At 52.6% G+C, this 19,603-nt stretch overlaps 4 protein-coding genes across 7 annotated transcripts in view; 2 read left to right on the top strand and 2 right to left on the bottom strand.

Moving 5' to 3' along the window:
* Nucleotides 1-1,210: 1,210 nt before the first annotated feature.
* Nucleotides 1,211-3,897, top strand: RNF181 (ring finger protein 181). The gene is made up of 5 exons (XM_069494020.1): nucleotides 1,211-1,512; nucleotides 2,145-2,275; nucleotides 2,458-2,567; nucleotides 2,733-2,807; nucleotides 3,077-3,897. The coding sequence occupies exons 1-5, from the start codon at nucleotides 1,427-1,429 to the stop codon at nucleotides 3,134-3,136; spliced, it is 462 nt and encodes a 153-aa protein (XP_069350121.1). The 5' UTR covers nucleotides 1,211-1,426; the 3' UTR covers nucleotides 3,137-3,897.
* Nucleotides 3,898-3,909: 12 nt separating this feature from the next.
* TMEM150A (transmembrane protein 150A) lies at nucleotides 3,910-9,123 on the bottom strand. Of its 4 annotated transcripts, none has more exons than XM_069494017.1 (8): nucleotides 7,894-9,120; nucleotides 7,183-7,399; nucleotides 6,740-6,787; nucleotides 6,333-6,419; nucleotides 5,679-5,746; nucleotides 5,236-5,363; nucleotides 4,910-5,087; nucleotides 3,910-4,682 (listed from the first exon to the last, which is right to left on the bottom strand). In XM_069494017.1, exons 2-8 carry the CDS (start codon nucleotides 7,245-7,247, stop codon nucleotides 4,441-4,443), a joined length of 816 nt encoding a protein of 271 aa, XP_069350118.1. In that variant the 5' UTR covers nucleotides 7,248-7,399; nucleotides 7,894-9,120; the 3' UTR covers nucleotides 3,910-4,440. The 4 variants fall into 4 exon arrangements, with proteins under 4 accessions (XP_069350118.1, XP_069350117.1, XP_069350120.1 ...); XM_069494016.1 differs by having other exon boundaries at nucleotides 7,183-7,364; XM_069494019.1 differs by lacking the exon at nucleotides 5,679-5,746 and having other exon boundaries at nucleotides 7,183-7,364; nucleotides 7,894-9,123.
* A 778-nt stretch (nucleotides 9,124-9,901) lies between these two features.
* C19H2orf68 (chromosome 19 C2orf68 homolog) lies at nucleotides 9,902-16,444 on the bottom strand. Its single transcript, XM_069494005.1, has 4 exons — nucleotides 16,274-16,444; nucleotides 16,069-16,187; nucleotides 14,702-14,853; nucleotides 9,902-14,332 (listed from the first exon to the last, which is right to left on the bottom strand). The coding sequence occupies exons 1-4, from the start codon at nucleotides 16,378-16,380 to the stop codon at nucleotides 14,210-14,212; spliced, it is 501 nt and encodes a 166-aa protein (XP_069350106.1). The 5' UTR covers nucleotides 16,381-16,444; the 3' UTR covers nucleotides 9,902-14,209.
* A 2,351-nt stretch (nucleotides 16,445-18,795) lies between these two features.
* USP39 (ubiquitin specific peptidase 39) overlaps nucleotides 18,796-19,603 on the top strand; it is a 30,446-nt gene continuing 29,638 nt past the window's right edge. Inside the window, exon 1 of the mRNA XM_069495213.1 lies at nucleotides 18,796-19,110. Coding sequence (XP_069351314.1) covers nucleotides 18,843-19,110 — 268 coding nt within the window. The 5' untranslated portion in view covers nucleotides 18,796-18,842. The remainder of the gene's footprint in view (nucleotides 19,111-19,603) is intronic.

Below are 19,603 nucleotides of genomic sequence, written 5' to 3'. Positions count from 1 at the left end.
CTTCAGGGCCACAGCAAAGATCACTGGGCAAAGCCATGGAAGAAGGAAAGAAGGCCACACCAAGACCATGGAAACAGGACAGCCTCTGTCTGGGCTCCTTAACTACAGCTGAAACTCAAGTGTGGGTGGCGAGGGGAATTCACGGTCAAGTGTGTAAAAAAATGTAGTTCCTTGCTGGGTATAGTGAGGGCTACTGACAGAAACAAGAACAAGCCCTAGGAGTTGTATGTTGCTTTACCGCTTACAGAGCTTGTTACTTTTACTGGGCTCATTACCATCTTCCTCTCCTGGAAAAGACAGAGGAAAGCACTTGGCCCTGAAGTTGGTATGGTACCTGCAACACCACTTCAGCTGCGTGAACTTGGACAAGCCACTTTTGAGACTTGGGTTTTACATATGTAGAAAGGACGTAATGATGCTTAGTTCCCAGGACTGTTGTGAAGATTACTGATACTGTGTGTAAAATATCCATCAATGTAACAGTTATAGATGCTAAAATAGTAGTTATCATCCCAATCATTGAGTGCAGTGGTTCTTAAACTTACCTCACATTAGAATCACCAGCAGAATTTATTCAAATGCCATTGCCCAGGGCCCCACTTAGAATCTTCAAGGGTATTAGACATTGGGGTGTTGTTTCTAAAGCTCCTCCTGCCCCTTCTCTCCTCAGGGGATTCGTCATGCCAGGGATGCAAACCATTTATTTAGTTCAAGCCACTTGTTTTACAGAAACTAGGAATGAGGTTGAGCAATGGGCTGAAGGTCACACAGTCCCCCATGAGCAATTGAGGTCCCAGGTTCCCCATCAGAGACTTTCCCTCTCTTTGCTCCATCCTTATTAATTATGCCTAACACGTAAGAAATGCGCAGCAATTTTTGGGGGGAGTCGGAGAGGAATCAAGCGCAAACTCCTGAGCCAGCTAGAAGGCGGCGGGGCAGAAGAGCCCGGCGGGAGCTTGGCAGAGCAGCGGGAACCGCCCCGACTCCACACTCGCAGAATCCAGAGCCCTCGGCCAGCGCCTCTCTCTCTCTGGGAGGCCTCTAGCATCCGCACTGCCGAGGCCCTCTGGGACTCAGGGCAGACCGAGGACCCTCGCAGCTCACATACTTGGCTTTTCAGGGAACTACCGACGCCAGCACGCAAGAAACTCCCAGTAATTTCCTCTTGGCTTGGATTCCCAAACAAATGTTTTCTGACTAGCGTTGGCTTCTGTCATTGGCTTTAGCCTTTGGTCACCTGACTTGTTCAAGCCAATGAGAGGGGGTCGAGTCAGTACTTCCGCTTTCTGTACCTTTAACGAGGCCCTATGCCCGTCCCTCGGATAATCTCATTGGCCATCCTCTCTCAATTCGCTAGTTTATTGGTCAGCGCCGCGAGGCCGCAATCAAGCTGGGTCTGGGAGCTGTGTCAGACAACCCGGCAGCCATGGCGTCCTATTTCGATGAACACGACTGCGAGCCTTTGGATCCCGAGCAAGAGACCCGAGCCGGCATGTTGCTGGAGCTTGCAAGGTGGGTGCGGGGCTTGAGGGTGTGGCCCAGGCAGCAGGGGCTGGGACTGGCCGGAGAAGGCAGAGTATCTGGGGCGGCAGATTCTGGGGAGAACCGGTGAATAATCTGGAGTGTTAGTTCAGGCAGCGAGATTGAGGGGAGCGGGGAGTGCACGACGATTATTTGGGACGTCCGTGGGCGGGTCCAGGTAAGGGGATTGTGGGAAAGACTGGAGTTGGGGAGTGGTTAGAGGGGGGCGGGATGGCCGCAGGCTCTGGGAGGCACAGAGAAGGTGGGGCATGGGGGCAGCTAGGGGCTGGGTGCGTGTGAGTCGGTGTATTGGTTAGGAACGCGAGGCACGGGAACCCACACTGCCTACTTGGAATCTGGCTCTACCAGATCATTCTGCGTGGCCTGAGTAACTCCTCTGAGCATGTTGCCTCATGTGTAAAATGAGAATAAACAATCTGCTGGGGTTGTCTGATAGCACCTGTAAACCATTTCCCACTATGCTTTCTTATCTAGTCAGCATCTACTAACCACTGAAGGTAGCTATTAGTACTAGCTGGGCAGGGTATTTATCTATTAATGCCAGTGGGGGCAAAGAGAAAGTATGGTTTTCCTTGGTTCTGACCTTGCATCCTCCTCTCCAGGTCACTTTTCCATGGTATGGACTTCGAAGACTTGGGATTAGTAGTAGATTGGGATCACCACCTGCCTCCACCTGCTGCCAAGACTGCAGTAGAGAATCTCCCTAGGACAGTCATCAGAGGCTCTCAGGCTGGTGAGGACACTAATTCCTTCTGCTGTTTGGGGCAGGTCTGCCAGAACCACCCCTTCCTTAGTCCAGACTGTGGTCTGGCCCTTCAGTTTTCCAGGCCAGGTTGGGGCAAGAGTGTTCTTCAGGAGTGGGATCTGGGAGGTGGGGTCTGTAGCACCTCTCCTGATCAGTACTCCCTCCTAAAGAGCTCAAGTGCCCCGTGTGTCTTTTGGAATTTGAGGAGGAGGAGACTGCCATTGAGATGCCTTGCCATCATCTCTTCCATTCCAACTGCATTCTACCCTGGCTAAGCAAGGTATTGCTTTCCTTTTTCTAGCCTGCACCCTTCCCTGGGCCCAGTTCTTAAGCTTCTTTCTGTTTGTGGACTGCTGGGGGATTGAAGGGTGGGAATTGGAGTGGGGCAGGGTTATTAGCTTATGAATACTAGACCGGGGCTGGAACACTGCCCTACTTTTCCCAGACAAATTCCTGCCCCCTGTGCCGCCATGAGCTGCCCACTGATGATGACACTTACGAGGAACACAGACGAGATAAGGTAGGGGGCTGGTGGTTAAATGAAGAGGGTCTTAATGGGCTCCTTTGGCCTTGTCCCTGTTCTCATTTCCCACCTCAGCAGGTCTGGGTTGACTTGAGAATCCCTGGCTCTAGCCACCTATTCATGACTTTGCTGAGGGGCAACAGCCTCAACAATACAGATGTGAGAGGCCTGAAAACAGTGAGAGCCAGCCCCATGACAGCTGCCCCGCCCCCTCACCAACAGGCCTTCAGCTTTGGCCCCTGCCCAGTGTGTCCTTTTTCCTCCAGGCTCGAAAGCAGCAGCAGCAGCACCGACTGGAGAACCTCCATGGAGCCATGTACACGTGAGGAGGCTGGGGCTGAGTCCTGGCCCTCTGTCTTCCTCCTGCACCTTGAGTCCTCATTAAAGGTTTCTGTACTCATCCTAAAGGCTACATTGCTCACAGGCCTGGGCAGCGGCTCTGCATCCTCAACCAGGTCCCTACTGCTATTGAGGAAGGTGGTCCTAAACCAGAGAAAGCATCAGGTAGTGTTTCCCTTCCTGCTGGCCCATCCGGACTCAGGGCAGTGGGGCACAGGTAAAGAACTGGACCACTGGGCCAGCCAGGGCTTGGATCTATGTGTTCATGGTTGGAAGGTAAAAATGTGTCAGAGTCTGGCACCCAGTAGCTACTTAAAGCTGATAAACAGCCTACATCCTCCTCCCTCTGCAATTCTTAGTTAACTTTGGTACCTTTAGTAGATGTTGATATCCCAGGGGTTTTCTTTAATACCATTGAGAAAACTGCTTTTAACATTTTAAAGTTGTTCTCTGTGTCTTCACCTCCTCCCACCCAACATCTCCTACAAGGAGTCAAAGTTCAAACCGGACTCTTGAGTTGGGAAAGGAAGTGTGAGATTGTCAGACCAGGCCAGTTCTCTAGAGGCCCAGAAGGATTTCAAGCCCCTGAGGGCTATTTGGATAGCACTTGGCATCCTTTGTTTCCGGCAACCTTGCTCTTAAAGAGCAGCAGGCACTTGGGACTCTCCTAGGGGTCCGGGGCTTCCTTCCACCCTTAGGTGCTTAGGGAAGGCAGTCCTGGATCAGGCCCTCCCTAACTCTCCAGAACAGACTACAAACATGCAAATTAGAATTCTTTTAATAGATATAAAAAAAGTACTAAAATACCCATGTGGTTCTGCTGTGTTATTTGCCCCAAAGGAAGTGAGGGGCAGAGCGAAGAGTCCCAGTGCAGCTCAGTGGGCCCAGAATGGGCCTTACCATACAGACTAAGGCATGCTCACTGCCCCCCTCACCAGACTTCCACCCCCCCTGCTGTTCCCAGCCCAATTCCTGCAGCAGGAAACCCCAGTGGTCTGGCTCTTGCACTGGGTGTAGAAGGCACCTGAAGGGCTGGCTGGGTGAGTGAGGACAGGTGACCTTTAAACACAAAACAACACTGTGGGGTGGGGAAGCAGGTAGTGCAGCTGTGGCAGCTGGCAGGTCCTGCTCCTCTATGGCACAGGTGGACATGGGATGGCCACTTCTCCGGGAGTGAGGAAGCCCAGATCCCAACAGAACACTTTCTCAAATTGTTTTTGGTACAAAATAAACGCAAAGATGATATGGTGTGGAGTCCTGCGGAGGCCGGGCCAGCCACCCTCCCCAGACCTCAGATCATGGCGATGCTCTCGGGGGCACAGTTGAGGTGGGTGGAGGTGCTGCTGCTCCCAGAGGATTTGCAGGCCCGGCCAGGGGCAGGCTGCAGTGCAGCCACCAGTGTGTCTGAGGAGATTGCCCCAAACTCGTAGCTAAAGGTGCCATAGAAAATGAGGATATCGATGACAAACACCCACTCGCACAGGGCTGCCCCATGCTGCAGCTGAGAACTCTCATGGACGAAAAAGACGCCACCTGAAATCAGGCTAAGGAAATGTTCAGTAGGATGTATGGACACCTGCCCACACCCCTTCTGCAGTCACAGACTGTAACTAAGCTGGGACAAAACACCAGGCCTTACCTTCCCAGCAGGAGCAGAGCACATGGCAGTGTTACCTGGAATGTAGGCCCCACCCCCCATCTTGGGCGGGAGAGGGCTGAGTTAGAGGTTGAGTTCCTGACTGCCTGGTCTGGAAGGATACTGAGGACCAGGCTGACGAAGGCGATGACAGCCAGCAGACATCGCAGGTAGGCCACAGCCAGGTCCATGGGGGCAGTGGCCCCATGGTAGGAGAGGGCACAGTGCAGGCAGACAAAGAGCAGCCCCGCAGTGAAGGCCACACCAGTTCCAATGTAGTGCAGGGACTTGGCATGATCCACCTGGGCCCAGAGAGGGGCTAATCCGTGAAGTGGCCCCACCCCTCCAGCCCTCCGTTGTCTCTTCTTCCCTTCCCCCTCCTCCCTCCTTTCCCTCCTGTCTCTCCAGGCCTTCTTAGGTGAAAGTTCAGGGTTCAAGGGGGCGGGGCACCTGAAAGTTGCCAACCACCACGAGGCCCGCAGCGTTGGTGCAGCCTGTGATGAGTGCTGTCGTGTTAACCCAGGAATGTCGACTCTGCTCCAGGAGCTGCCCGTAGCGCAGGAGGCAGATCAGGGCCACTGGGGGAGGACAGCATGGCTGGGGCCAGCACCCGCAGTGCCTCCTTCCAGGCCCAGCCCCGCCCGTCAGGGTGCTGCTGCCCCTTCTGAGGGTGGGAGAGGAAGGGGCAGGCAGGTGATGAACTGGGTTTCCTTAGGCTCTGGCCAGCATGGCCGCTGTGTGGGAGTCAGTCTTTGGCCTTCAAGGAATGGGAGAGAAGTTGCCCCTCTGCCTTTACCCTAGGTGGGGAGGGCTGTGAGAAGCAAGGGATTTCTGGGCCTTTCTGGGGAGGGAGGCTGGGCTGGCAAGTTAGCTCAGCTAAGGGTACAACTCACCCATGAAAGCACCCATGTTGCCAATGAGGCTGAAGAGGCAGCTCTCTGGGGGATATGTGCCGCACTTGCTGAGGAGGGGGCAAGGACAGAGTGAGGGGGGGCAGGAGCACCAGAGGGCCCCATTCCAGCCCACTGGCTCTTCTCTGTGTCTGCTCCTTAGCAGCCAAGCTGCCATGTATGCCAAGGGCCCGTGTCCCTCATGCATAGCTGGCTCCAGGCTGAGCCCCCAAAGCAGAGCTCCTGTGTGTGAGAGAAGGGAGTGCCCAGGAGTGTTCAGCCAGCCCTGAGCCGCCTTGCTGAGGCCTGCGGCCTGCGGCTGGTCTGGCTATCCTTGAGTCAGAATTTGGGCTGGACAATCTGAGGGCCTGAGCTTAAATCCAGGTGCCTCCACTTAGCTGTGTGCCCCAGATGAAGAACAACCCTGCGCCTCAGTTTCCTTACCTATAAAATGGTGAAGACAATAGCTGCCTCAATGCTGGGAGGATGCAAAGAGACTATGCATATAAAGCACTCAGCAGAAGCCAGTGCATAGTAAGTGGCTCTTAGAGTGGATATTATTCCCTGAGACCCAAGGGCAGGTTTTTGCTTGAAGGGCTGTCTGGGGGTCTGGGAGGGCCTTGGGTCTCCCTGATTTGCCCGATGTCCAGGCCTTACCTGATGAGAGGGACATCATCCAAGGTGCAGCAGGCCTTGGGGCCCCCTTGCTCAGCAGGGTCAGGAGAGCAGGACTCGTTGTAGGACCTGGCAGGCAGGATAGGGAGTGGACTAGGGGAAGGGGCTGTCCCCAGGCCTTTGGCCTGTAGTCTCAGGCCTCGAAGAGGACCCTCTTCCAGACCTCCCCAGCAAGGGCAGAAGAACCCACTCCCCAGCGCCCACTTGAAATAGAAGGCCAAGGGGCAAGTGGATGGTGGGAAGTGGGCATGAAGGCATGCCTGGGGACTGGTGTCAGAGACGAGCAATGAGGCTCAGGCTCTCTGTCTGGCTCTTGGCAGCTGCGGGCCCAAGAGGGGACAGAGATAAAGGGATCTTTAGACTGAGGCTGTCTGCAGAGTGCTCCATACCAGTTCTCCACGGGGCACACATGGTGGTTCATCACGGCCATGGCATACCTGTGGGAGCAGAACTGTCACTCTGCCCCTATTCCCTTCCTGGCCCAGCCACCCCCCAGTGACTTCTCTTCCACCTTGATTTCTGGCCCCATTCAGCCTAATTGTCCTTGCTGGGGACTCCAGTTGGCGTGTCCCTGAGGCTTGATGCCACACCAGAACCTGCAGCACAGCCCACAACTAGAGGCCCTCTGGAAGTTGCCCTGGCTAGAAATCTGTAAGGGCCACCCTGCTGGACAGCAGTAGTGCCAGCTTGTCCCAAGGACCTGTGTGCCCAGGCACCAGGCCAGGCTTTAGAGACAGCCAGAGTGGCCCTGGGTGCCACCCTGGAGCCCAGGACAGGACAAGGGGCTTTGTGTGTGCCATCAAGCTCCTGTTGCTCCCAGCCCCTTACTCACACAGTCCATATGCCAGTGATGGAGAATGCTGACAGGCTGACAGGAAGGAGGATCCAGGCGGTCATGAGGGAGGGGAGCCAGGGTGGTGGTGGTGTGGTGGGGGAGGACAAGAGGTAGGTGGGGAAGAGGGGGCGGCCCGGCTACCTTGAGATATTTCAGCCACAACCATCAGCTGCCCTGGCCTTGTGGAGAGAGATCAAAGTGCAGGGTCGGGTGACTGGCCAAAGGAGGGGGAGGGAGAGGTGGTCAACACCTCACCCAGAGCTCCCGTTGGGTCTTTGAGCGTCCGAACTTTGGGCTGAGCCCCCGCTAGAACGTGGACACCCTCTGGCATCCACTGGGAGCCTCTGCGGTCAACCCAGGTGCCACCGGCGTGCTGAGACTCAGACGGGCTGGAAAGGGAGTCACCCTCCATCGCCTGAGGGACCAGGGCTGGGAAGACCGGACAATCAAGGGGGCCACGCCAAGGAGAGGCTGGAAGGGTGTGCGGGCCCGGTGGAGCGGCGGCGCGCAGGCAACCACCTGACCACAGGCACCCCGGGTAGGGGGCGGGTTCACGCGGGAAGCCCGGCTCCGCCGCCGCTCGCGTGGGCGCGGGGGACCCCCTGCTTGGGCAGGAGCCCGCGGCCGGCGACCCCCCGGGACCCGAGACACGAGCCTCCCCAGGTGATCCCTGGAGGCCCCGGGGAAAGGAAGGAGCTCAGTACTCACCTCCCAGAGCGCCTGCCGCCGCCGCGCCCTGTCCAGCCCCCTCGTGGCGCCGTCTCCGGCTGCGGCCCTCAGAGCAGCCCTGAAAGGTTTAAAGGGCCGAGCGGCCCCGCCCCTGGCGGCCCCAGGCCGCGCCGCGCCGCCCGCCGGGACGTGAAGTCCGCGCAGCCCCGGCCCCGGCGCCCGAGCCCCGCTCGAGACTACAACTCCCGAGCCCCCGCGCCCGCGTCACGGGGGAAGGTGGGCGGTGTCCCAACTTCGGAGGACCCGGGCGCCGAGGACTGTGGCCTGGGGACAGCTCTGACACCGAGATGCCAAGAGGTTCTGTCTACCCCGTTCCCGCAGGGGAAGCGCTGGGAGGCGGGGATCTCCGGGGCTAGGCCTGCTAGCCTTCCAACTCTACCTGGGATTGTCATCGTGCACATGGCTGGAGGAAGCCTCCCTCCGCCGCCGCGCACGTTTTCCAGCCTGGACCGGCCAACAGCGAGACTTCGGGGAAGCTCGCTTAACGGGGCGCCCCATGCCAGCGTCCAAGGCGTGAGGTGGGTCTGCAGAGAAGCGGGCACAAAGCCTTGGCTATTCCGTAAGAAATCCAAGCGCCTTGGATTTGGCTTATGCTTCCCGCAGCTCAGCACACTCTGGAGGAGGGCAGCTTTCATCAGATACTTTTTATTTTCGGGCGTACAAGTACACAGTGTACTCGCCAGAAGTCACCGTGTCCAAGATGTGTTTCCTGAATGGTCAACACTTAAACTAAGATGGCAGAGGATATCCATCTAAACAGACACATGTAGGTGTCAGCATAGGTAAGGTTTAACACGGCCAGGTGTTTGTAAGCCAAGAAGAGAGGAAGGTGAGAGACCCAGAAGAATCTGGGAAAATCAAACAAGATAGTGTAAGAATAAGTTAGCCACCAGCTTCACCAAAACTTACAGGCTAAGAGTGCACTCCTGGACATTCTTTTCACGATCAAAAGGGCGGGAATACTTCCTTTCAAACGCCAGAGGTATGCGTGATGCTCTAAAAGGCAGCCCCAGCAACTGTGGGAGCCCTTGTGAGAGGATACTTGGGCAGATCACTACCTGACATGGGCCCAGGCTCCCAGGAATCGAAGTTAGGCAACGTTGGTGAAGCAAAGGTTACGTGCAAAAACAGGGCCGTGTACTGTGGAGAAATAGAACAGAATAAACTGCACAATGGCTTGAAGAGGGAGAAACCTTTTTGGACCCAGTGGAAGGCAGAGATGGAAACAGGAAACCTGTTGGAGAGCTCTTTTCAAAATCACATCAAGACAAGTGTTGAAACAGGACCAAGAAGTATGACTGTGCAGTGATCCCTGTACAAGCATACCCAGCTGACTGGACCAGTAGGGGATAAAGTCCAGCTCACCTTCTGCTGGCCATGCTCTGTGCCCCAGGACAAAGGGGTGTCTCTTTCTAATTCACACAGAGGCACCGGCTTCCTGCTCAGCTGCGTTCCCATTGGAGCAGGTGCCTAGTTCTCATCTGCCCTCATTGGAAGCTCTGTGATTCTTAATGAACACTTACTATATCCTCCTGAGCTGGGTTTGAGTCCATATTCAATCACTGTGAAGGCCTGAGAGGGACTACTTAGGTTCCAAACTGGCAGTTCTAACATGAAGTGGGGGCAAGGCATAAGCACTCCAGAGCTGTGTCATGAGGCAGCTTTTGGCTTAATATGACAATCTGAATAGTTCCTAAAATAGAATTACCCCAGGATAGAGCTCCCAGAAGGGCTTTTCATGGGTAGCTTGTAGTGGGGAATTGTGTATCAGGTAAGAAGTAGGGACCAGATGTCTTTAAAAATCCCTTCCAACTCTAATGCTACGTGAGTCTTAGTTGTTATCCTCCAACCAGGACAGTTCTTAAAATAGGCAAAACAAGAGATGAGATTTCCAGTGCTGATTCTGTGGTGGAATGACTTTAGGGCAGGCATTTAACCTCCACTTCCCCATGTACGCAAGTGATTTCACAACACTTGGCAAAAACACTCTGTAAGTTTATTTTGTTAAAAAGAAATACTGTATTTGAAAAATACCTTCCTTCTAGGATTTTCAAATAATTTGCACACTTCACTTTATTCATACACAAAGCAGAAACATTGGAAATTAAGAAACAGAATGTATTGCTTTTTATACATTTACCATCACAACATAACCAGTACAACCTCATTCTGTTGGTTCTGAAAAGGCAGAGGGAGCCATTGACTCAGGTTTTCATTTCTAGCATCACTCCAACTCCTGGGGAAATTTGGGGTGGGTGCCTCTGGCTTCTTGGCCATCTGATTCCTCAGGGACAGGATAAGAATTCAAAGAGGGAACTTAAAATGTTTTAAATAATTGTGAACATTCCATGGTGATTCTCCCAAAAGGCCTAGAGGTAGGAAGGTAATCTGTCTTCATTCCTCTTTCTGCACACAAAGGCCTCATTTAAATTTGTGAGCCTGCTAAGGATCCACTACCCTGCCACCTGCAGATCTTGTCAAATGCTCAGCAGGTAGGGTACTCACCATCGGAAGGGCTTTGCCCCACAGCTTGGGCTAATCTCTAGTTGGCAATGACCCTCAGAGTGGACCATGGAGATGGAATGTCCCTTCCAGAAAGGCTCTTACAGGAAAAGCATTTGTTATTGCCCATATTGGGCCCACTGGCTGGCCCGGCTCCAGAGGCTCCTACTCTCATTTGGTACAAAAAGCTTTATATTCTTTTCCTTTCTTTTCCTGCGTGACATTCTTCAAAGACTTCCATGCTTGCCAGCTGGCTACAACTCAAGCTTTAGTGTTTACTCTTGTACACTCCAAAGCCCCTGCAAAACCCAGCTTCCTTCTATCAGTAACATCACCCATTGTGGCCCAGGAACCACAAAAACCTTAAAATACAGGTTTAACCTCAGTGAGTGAAGAACACTCCATACTGAATGGGCATGAGATCTACCTATCAAGCTATCAGACTTTTTAAAAGATAGCCAAGAAAGAATCTAGTCAAATGAGTGTTGACTCTGAAGCAGCCTGCTGGAAAGTTCCACTTAGTCCAACACTGTTGCCGCTGCATCCAAAACAGCATAAGACAGTCGTCTTTGGGACATCTGTGGGAAATGCTCTGGAACATGCTCCCTGATGGTAAAGCTCTAATTTTTGAAACAGGTGAAAGATGCTGGGAGGCAGGTCTGGTGAATAAACTGGATAGTACCACCTTGGACCTTGGAGGAGGGGTGGTAATAAGCAATGAGGCTGAGCTGTATGGCTGTTAAATGGTTGAGAGCCATGCTCAGAGGCACTTCAGGCATGCCTGGAGAAATGGCAGCATCATCTCTGAAGACCACCGCTTAAAGGAAGTACAAGGTTTAGTGCTTTCTATGGTCATATTGCATAGATTAGTTAAGCACAGATTGGCTAAGAATTAGAAGGTTTTCTTGTGTGGGAAAATTTTTTTTTTTGAGACAGGGTCTAGCTCTGTTGCCCAGGCTGGAGTGCAGTGGCCCAGTCATAGCTCATTGCAGCCTCAAACTCCTGGGCTCAAGTGATCCTCCTGCCTCAGCCTCCTAAGTAGCTGGGACTATAGATGTGCACCACTGCGTCAGGCTAATTTTTTTTTGTAGAGAGGGGGTCTCGCTATATTGCCCGGGCTGGTCTCAAACTCCTGGCCTCAAGCAATCCTTTCACCTTGGCCTCCCAAAGTGCCAGCATTACAGGTGTGAGCTGTGAGCCACCTCGCCCAGCAGAAAATATTTTAGATACACTAGATAAGCAAAGTTCTTCAAGGAAAAAAAAAGTTTAAAAGCAAGGAGTTTCCATCAATCTCCTACCTCAGAAGGTCTTTGTGAGGATTATTCAACACACACATAACAGGAAACAATACTAATGCTGCCTTCTTTTTACCTCTTCCCTTTCCAGGAAACAGGAATTGAGGCTAAAATTTCAGGTGCCATGCCCCCAAATTCCTCTTCTTGTTTTCTAAGCTATATGATAAAACCAGGAAACAGGTGATCCACGGCCGGGCACGGTGGCTCATGCTTGTAATCCTAGCACTCTGCAGGGCCAAGGTGGGAGGATCACTTGAGGTCAGGAGTTTGAAACTAGCCTGAGCAAGAGTTAGACTCTGTCTCTACTAAAAATAGAAAAATTAGCTGGGCATTGGGGCTTGTGCCTATAGTTCCAGCTACTCGGGAAGCTGAGGCAGGAGGATCGCTTGAGCCCCCAGGAGTTGGAGGTTGAAGTGAGCTACAATGATGCCACTGCACTCTACTCAGGGCAACAGAGTGAGACTGTCTCGATAACAACAACAAAAAATGGAAATAGGTGATCCAGCTGTGAGAAGACAGACCCAAAAAGTATTTCTAGACTAAGAAGCCAAAGACTTCCAGTGAAATCCTACGTTCCAAGTCAAAAGATCAGTTGAAGAGCTGGAAGACTAGAAAGGCTGACTGGTCCTCTGACCTGCAGGGAGAAGCAGGGGGGGAGGGGGTAGAGTTTGGCAGACCCTCCTTGGCCCAGGAAGCTTTGGAGGGTAGTTACCATTAGAAGTCAAAAGGCACTTGTAGTCCAGTTACGTAGGTAGAGGGCAAAGACTTTTTCTTTTCAAAGAAATGAGCCCAGGACTGGCAAGTTTAAGGCACTTAACCCTGGGCCAACTCTGTGGGTCCTTGGATGCCCTCACAACCAGGCCCTTCTAACTTACCCACTTCACTCAGCATCAAAACATTCCCCCGGCCCTGAGAGCGGTGGCTCATTGTTTTAATGGCATATTTGAAGTAGCTGCCTTGCCCCATTTCTGAGGCGGTAGATTTTCAGGGGTGTAGGGCACAAATCAACAGTGTCTTCAGGTGTCTTGAGACCGTGATGAGGAGAAAACTCTAGGGCAGGGGCTTTGGTTTTAGGTCTCAGTACTCACAGGCTTACTTAAACCCCACATTTGAAGTCACCAAGGCCAGGGTGATTTGTGGGAAAACTGAAGTACCTCAGATCGTTGGTGCACAGATGTCTTTGGTCTCCAGACCTTAGGCTAACCCTGCATTAGAAAAAATGTCCACTGAGTGAGAGCAGCGGTTTTCCTGCGGGTCTTCAATCTCAGAGCTGAGTTATGTACTTTTGGGAGGTAGGAAAGAAGCATGGGGCAGGGGAGGGGGCAGAAGGAGAGGCGCTCATTTCACTCCCTCTGGGGTGTTGTTCAGGACTTTTGTTATTTTGCAACTAGGGCTCTAATCAGGCAATTATTGCTAATGTTGACTTGCCCTTTGGGTAGATGTTTAACACTGTTACCTCACAACTGGAGTTAGTTCCAAGCTTGTTTTGATAATTCCGCTTTAGTTTGAGTAAAGAACAGTCTGTTCACAGCTAGAAATGAGGTCCAAAGGTGGAATTCTGTAGCCCTAGCCAAGCTAGGTTTTGCTGCAAGAAATCCTTGCAGTTTAAAGTCCTAGCTAGCTGGAAGTCTGAAGGAGGAGGATCACTTGAGCCCAGACACATCCAGCCTGGGCAACATAGTGAGACCCTGTCTCTTAAAAAGAAAGAAAGAAAGAAAGAAAGAAATCCTTGTAGTTTAGCTCTGATATCTGCCTAATTCTCCTGTCTGGACAACGCAAAGCAGTGGAGCATGCAAAAAACTTGAAAAGAAGTTGAAAAAGCCATGGGAGGGGAGGGAAACATGCTTGCAAGTAGGCCCTGAAAACCAAGGTCTCCCATTTTATTGGTATCAGAATTACTTGGAAAGCTTGTTAGAAAAGTAAATCTCCAGAACCCCCCACCTCCAAGGTCCTGAGCAGCTGGAGGTACACAGTCATGTTGAGGGGGGAGGGGTAGAGAACAGATGGACTCTACCTGAGACAAAAAAGATGAGGGAGAGGAAAGAACAAAGAAAAAGAGCAGGAAAAAAAAAGTCTAGGAAACATGGGTGGAAATGAGCAGAAGCACAAACGAAAAGAACCATAAAATAACAAAAATGGCTCAAGCAGCGGGGTGGAACAGCACAGCCAGGTATATGCCCTCAGCACGAAAGCACCATGTTGGCATGAGGTTTCAGAAACCCTGGCTCTCCCTGGAGTCTCTGTTCCCAGATCACCAAGTTAGCCAAACAAAAGTCTCAGAAAATTCCAGAATATGAGGCTGGGCCAATGGGCCAACATATAAGAAAGAATGGCTGCACGGTGGGCCACGTGTAGTCCTGTAACACCCTTGTGGATGCAGCAGGGGGTCTCAAGATCAATCAAACCGGTCCTGGTACCCCCAGACTAGGGGTGAGCTCCCTGGGCAGACTTCTTCTAAGTGCAGTGAGTCCAGCCTGGAGAGAATGCCTTCAATCTGGTCAGTGCTGGCTCTGGCGCTTTGCAATCTCCTCCTGGATACGCAACTTGAGGGCCTCTCGCATGAGTGGATCCAGAGGTGTGTGTGCTGACACCTCCTCACTCACCCTTCCTGGGTCATCGTCCTACATGGAGGAAGAGTCAGGAAGCTCAGGGCCTGGCCTCTTCCAGAAAGGTGACCTGCCCTATTCCTAGGAAACACTCTCACAGAACTCCATTTGGCTCAAGGCTTCTTACCAGTACCTGTCATTTCCCAGGTGTCCCCAGTAATAGTGATTCTCAACTGGGGGCCAAGAGCCCTCCCAGTTCCCCCACTGAGAATCACTTTGTGATGGGAGTGAGTTGTGCTCAAAAGCATTGCGTCAAAAATCCTCTGCCCCCATGTGGAGCAGACAGTTCCCACTGGCCCTGAGGAAAACAGTGGCTCAGGGTCTGGCGGTGGTTTCTACCACAGCCCAGGACCTTCAGACTGCAGCTGTTTCCATGAGGCGTACCTGATACACGATAACTGATGTGACCTCTCCACTGTCCGCCTCGTACTCTAAGCAGAAGAGCTGATGGCTAGAAGGCTCCAGCTCGGAGCCACCACTACTGCTGCTTTCAGCGGACTCTTCATAGTCAGGGTTGCTTGGGTGGGTAGAGCCATCTGGAAGGATGAACCACAGTGAGAGGAAAGAGGGGGATGCTGCTGAAGCCCCTGCCCATAGATAGAGATGATGCAGGACAACATAATGCAAAGGAAATCCTAATCTTCTCATGGGTCCAGGGTGTGTATGTGGTGTGCTGCGAATCAGAAGTTTTATTTAACTTTGTATCCCTGCTCTGAGGCTAGCACGGTCCAGTCACAAAATAGGTACACAATACACATTTGTCTTGCAGGTAGGATAGGAAGGTAGTGGAAGGATACATAGACCTCTGCCTAGGTTCAAATCCAGGCTCTGCCACTTACTACCTCTGAAAACTTGGGCAAATTCCTTAACCACTCAGTGCCTGTTTCCTGACCAAAATGGAAATAAAAGTTCTAATCCTATGAGGTTCTATAAATACTCAATGAATTAATATACATAAGATCTAAAAGCACTTTAAATAATGTTTAAGAAACTTAGTAACATATGTTAACCACTGTGAACTCTAAGCAAGGAAGCTGGGGAAAAGACCACTACTGGGCCGGGCGTGGTGGCTCACGCCTGTAATCCTAGCACTCTGGGAGGCCGAGGTGGGCGGATCGTTTGAGCTCAGGAGTTCGAGACCAGCCTGAGCAAGAGCGAGACCCCATCTCTACTAAAAATAGAAAGAAATTATATGGACAGCTAAAAATATATATAGAAAAAAATTAGCCGGGCATGGTGGTGCATGCCTGTAGTCCCAGCTACTCGGGAGGCTGAGACAGGAGGATCCCTTGAGCTCAGGAGTTTGAGGTTGCTGTGAGCTAGGCTGACGCCACGGCACTCACTCTAGCCTGGGCAACAGAGTGAGACTCTGTCTCAAAAAAGAAAAAAAAAAAAAAAAAAAAAAAAAAGACCACTACTGGATTCATTCCATGATTATGTCCTGATTGCTTACAGCTGTGCCCCTTTTTCTTTACCAGGTAGTGGACCGCCACACTACAATACAGTGCAGTGGGGCAAACCGGCAGACTTCTTGCCAGCTCCCAGGTACCCTAGTGATAACTAAAGGAGAGACGTGAGCCCTCCCAGGAGAAACACCGAGCGGAGATTTGGGAGCGCTGAAGTGGAGGTTCCCGGAACAGACGAAATGAGCTGAGCCTCGGGGATAAGAAATAGTTTTTTCCCTACAGAGAAGGGGTGTGCGTTGCAGGAAGAGCGCGCGGGCTTGAGGCAGGCGGGGCGGGCGGCCTCACCTCGGTGTCGCGGCAGGTACACTTGCAGGTCTGGCTTACGGGGCCGCGTCGGCGCAGGCGTGTGCCGTCTCCTCACCTTCTCCTTGGCCGCCTGCTTCACCTTCTTGTCGTAGTTGTCCCTGCGGGGAGCCGAGCGGGAGTCAGGGACGGCCAGGCCAGGCCAGGTCAGGGGTGGCGACGGAGGCGGCGCAGGGCGGGGCGGTACCGGGCGATCTGGTTCCGTCGGATATGGTGCACGAAGCCGTGGTTCATATCCAGCCGTCCGCCAGGCTTGCAGCAGAGCCTGGGCCCGGGACCAGGCCCCGCCTCCATCCGGAGCCGGGGGCGCAGAGCCACAGCCGACTCAACGGCCCCAACAGCCGTCCACCGGTCCGCAGAGGTCGGTGCCGCCCCTCCTACAGCTTCCGGCCCCGCGTCCTGACTTCCGGCCCAGGAGGACCGGCCGGGCCGAGCGTCGCCGCGCGCGGAGTTGGCGGCGCTGGTCGGGTGGGTTGGAGCATGTTTAACTTCCACCGCCCAGGCGAGGCTTTTGTTTGCTTTCTAACGTTACGGACACAAGGACCAGCCTCGCCCCAACCGCGGGCTCCGCGAAAGCCTCCCCGGCCCGACCCGGCCCGGGCCGCCTCGTGCGGGTGGCTTAGCTGTGCCCGCGGGAATATCTGGGTGATTGAAGGGCCTGAGCGTGTGTAGTTTTTTCGAGTTTTCATTTTTAAAAGTCAAAATCGTGAATTCTCGATTAGTACAGGGGCCAGCTGTGGTCCAGCCACACGACGGACTGTTACTGAGCGGACCCAGGGAAGGAGCTGTCTCTAAGCCCAACCGCGCGCCGAGCGATTCCAGTTACTGACTCCGGCCGGGCAGATACGTGGGCCGGGCGGGGCTTCCCCTGGGACTGGACAGCGCCTTCTCCTGCTGGTGGTGGTGGCTTCACGGGTGTATACGTCAGTCCGAATTTAGCAAATTGCACAGTTAAACCTGCAGCTTATTGCATGTCAGTTATACCTCCATGCAAGTGTTCAAACAAGGAAACCAGTTCTAGGCAGGCCCTGAGGTTGGAGCTTTATTGGCTCCATGGAAAATCCGCCTGTGCCGGGCGTTTGCGTTTTGCTGATACCAAGAACCCTCTAAATGTGGAATCAGAGCCTTCAGGTTGTCGCATGAAGGGGACGATTTGGGGATGTCGCCTAGCTTTCCCGTGCAAGGTCGTCACGCTCCGAGGCGCGCCGCGGAGACGATCTACCAATAGTGGTTTAGAGGCACGAAGTATCATTTTCTTCTTCTTCTTTTTTAAATAAAATTTGTTTCTTTTTAAATTTTTAATTATTATGAGTACATAATAGTCGTATATCTTTATAGGGTACATGGGATGTTTTGATGGAGGCATACAATGTGAATTGATCAAATCAGGGTAATTGGGGTATCCATCACCTCAGGCATTTATCATTTCCTTGTGATTAGGAATATTCCAATTTCACTCCTTTAGATATATATATGTATACACACACATAGATATATATATTTACTTAGAGATGTAGTCACGATCTGTCGCCCTGGGTACATTGCAGTGGCATCATTATAGCTCACAGCAACCTCAAATTCCCAAGATCAAGGGATCCTCCTGCCTCAGCCTCGGGAGTAGCTGGGACTATAGGTGCTCGCCACCACTTTTCTTTTTTTTGCTTCTATTTTAGTTTCTCGGCTTTTTCTATTTTTAGTAGCGACGGGGTCCTGCTCTTCCTCAAGCTGGTCTGGAACTCCTGAGCTCAAGCGATCCTCCCACCTCAGCCTCCCAGAGTGCTGGGATTACAGGCGTAAGCCACTGGGCCCGGCCACTTCTAGTTTTTTAAAAGTATACTCTAACTTATTGTTGATTATAGTCACTTTGTTGTGCTATCAAATATTGTTCATTTTATCTAAATATAATTTTGCACCCATAAACCATCCCCACTTTATGCCCCCCTCCCTGATACCCTTCCCAGCTTCTGGTAACTGTCATTCTACTCTGTCTCCATGAGATCGTTTTTTGTTGTTTCTTTCTTTCTTTTTTTTTTTTTTTGAGACAGAGTCTCACTTTGTTCCCCGGGCTAGAGTGCCGTGGCATCAGCCCAGCTCACAGCGACCTCAAACTCATGGGCTCAAACAATCCTCCTGCCTCAGCCTCCCGAGTAGCTGGGACTACAGGCATGCACCACCACACCTGGCTCATTTTTTCTATATATATATTTTTAGCTCTCCATATAATTTCTTTCTATTTTTTTAGTAGAGACGGGGGTCTCGCTCTTGCTCAGGCTGGTCTCGAACTCCTGACCTCAAGCTATCCTCCCGCCTCGGCCTCCCAGAGTGCTAGGATTACAGGCGTGAGCCATCGCGCCCGGCCTCATGAGATCATTTTTAATATTTAGTTCCCACATATGAGAGAGAACATGCGAGATTTGTCTTTGTGTCGAGGCAAAATTACCTTGAAGAAATCTGGGGCCTAACGACACAGCTTCTTTTATGGAGAAAGCTCCATAGCCTGTAAAAGGTTCCTGTCTCTTTAAGCTGGAAATGCCGTGTAACGTAGCAGTAGGCCCACAGAAGGCTCTCAGGTGCGCACGCAGCGGCCAGGGCCCCCTCCCCCCCCCTTGAGAAATGGCACTTCTCATAAATTTCCTGCAGCGCGATTTGTCCCCAATGGCGACTCGTAGCTTTTGGGCCCGCTCCTGATTGGCCGTGTGCTGCGCGCTCTCCAGCGTGCCTGGCGCTTGTACTGGGCGGCTCGGCCGGTAGTGGAGATGTCAGGCCGGTCCAAGCGGGAGTCTCGTGGTTCCACCCGCGGCAAGCGCGAGTCTGAGTCTCGGGGAAGCTCGGGTCGCGTCAAGCGGGAGCGAGATCGGGAGCGGGAGCTGGAGACAGCGAGCTCCCGGAGCAGCCCGGTGCGCGTGAAGCGAGAGGTAGAGCCGGCGAGCGCACGCGAGGCCCCGACGCCTGCCTTCCCAGCGGTGCGGGTCAAGCGGGAGCGTGAGGCCGACGAGGACTCGGAGCCTGAGCGGGAGGTGCGAGGTGCGAGGGGCCGGGCTGGGCTGGGTACGAGCTCCACCTTCGTGTCCTTTTTTCTCTCCAGCCTTCCGCTGTTTCCTTGCTGGAGCAGGGGTGGGGCGTTAGGGGACTGGGAGTGGGGGAAGGATCTAGACTCATTGGCATATGATATTTCTAACAGTAACAGTAGCAGCTTCCTGTATCGAATGTCTAACACGACGCTGTGCTATCTCAGTACAGTACTACGTTAGTGCTATTTTACAGGTGTTCCTTTCCTCCGTTTTTACAAAACCCTCTAAGGTGTGGTGTCCTGTTGTAATTTCTGGAATCAGACTGTTCAGAGTGGAGAGTCCGAGCGCTTGGCACCTGCAGTAACGTACTGGTCATATACCACTTTTTAAGCTGAATAAAGTCAGGAGGCAATTCTTTTTTGATATCTGGAGTTTCTGCACATACTGCTACCAGACTGCCTCTCAAGGAACAGCCTTGGAAGACAGAGAAGGTGTCTCCCTACAAA

This window comes from Eulemur rufifrons, chromosome 19 (genome assembly GCF_041146395.1).
Source record: "Eulemur rufifrons isolate Redbay chromosome 19, OSU_ERuf_1, whole genome shotgun sequence".
Taxonomy (NCBI): domain Eukaryota; kingdom Metazoa; phylum Chordata; class Mammalia; order Primates; family Lemuridae; genus Eulemur; species Eulemur rufifrons.
The sequence above is the reverse complement of the archived record's forward strand: the minus strand, read 5'-3'. Positions and strand labels throughout refer to the sequence as shown.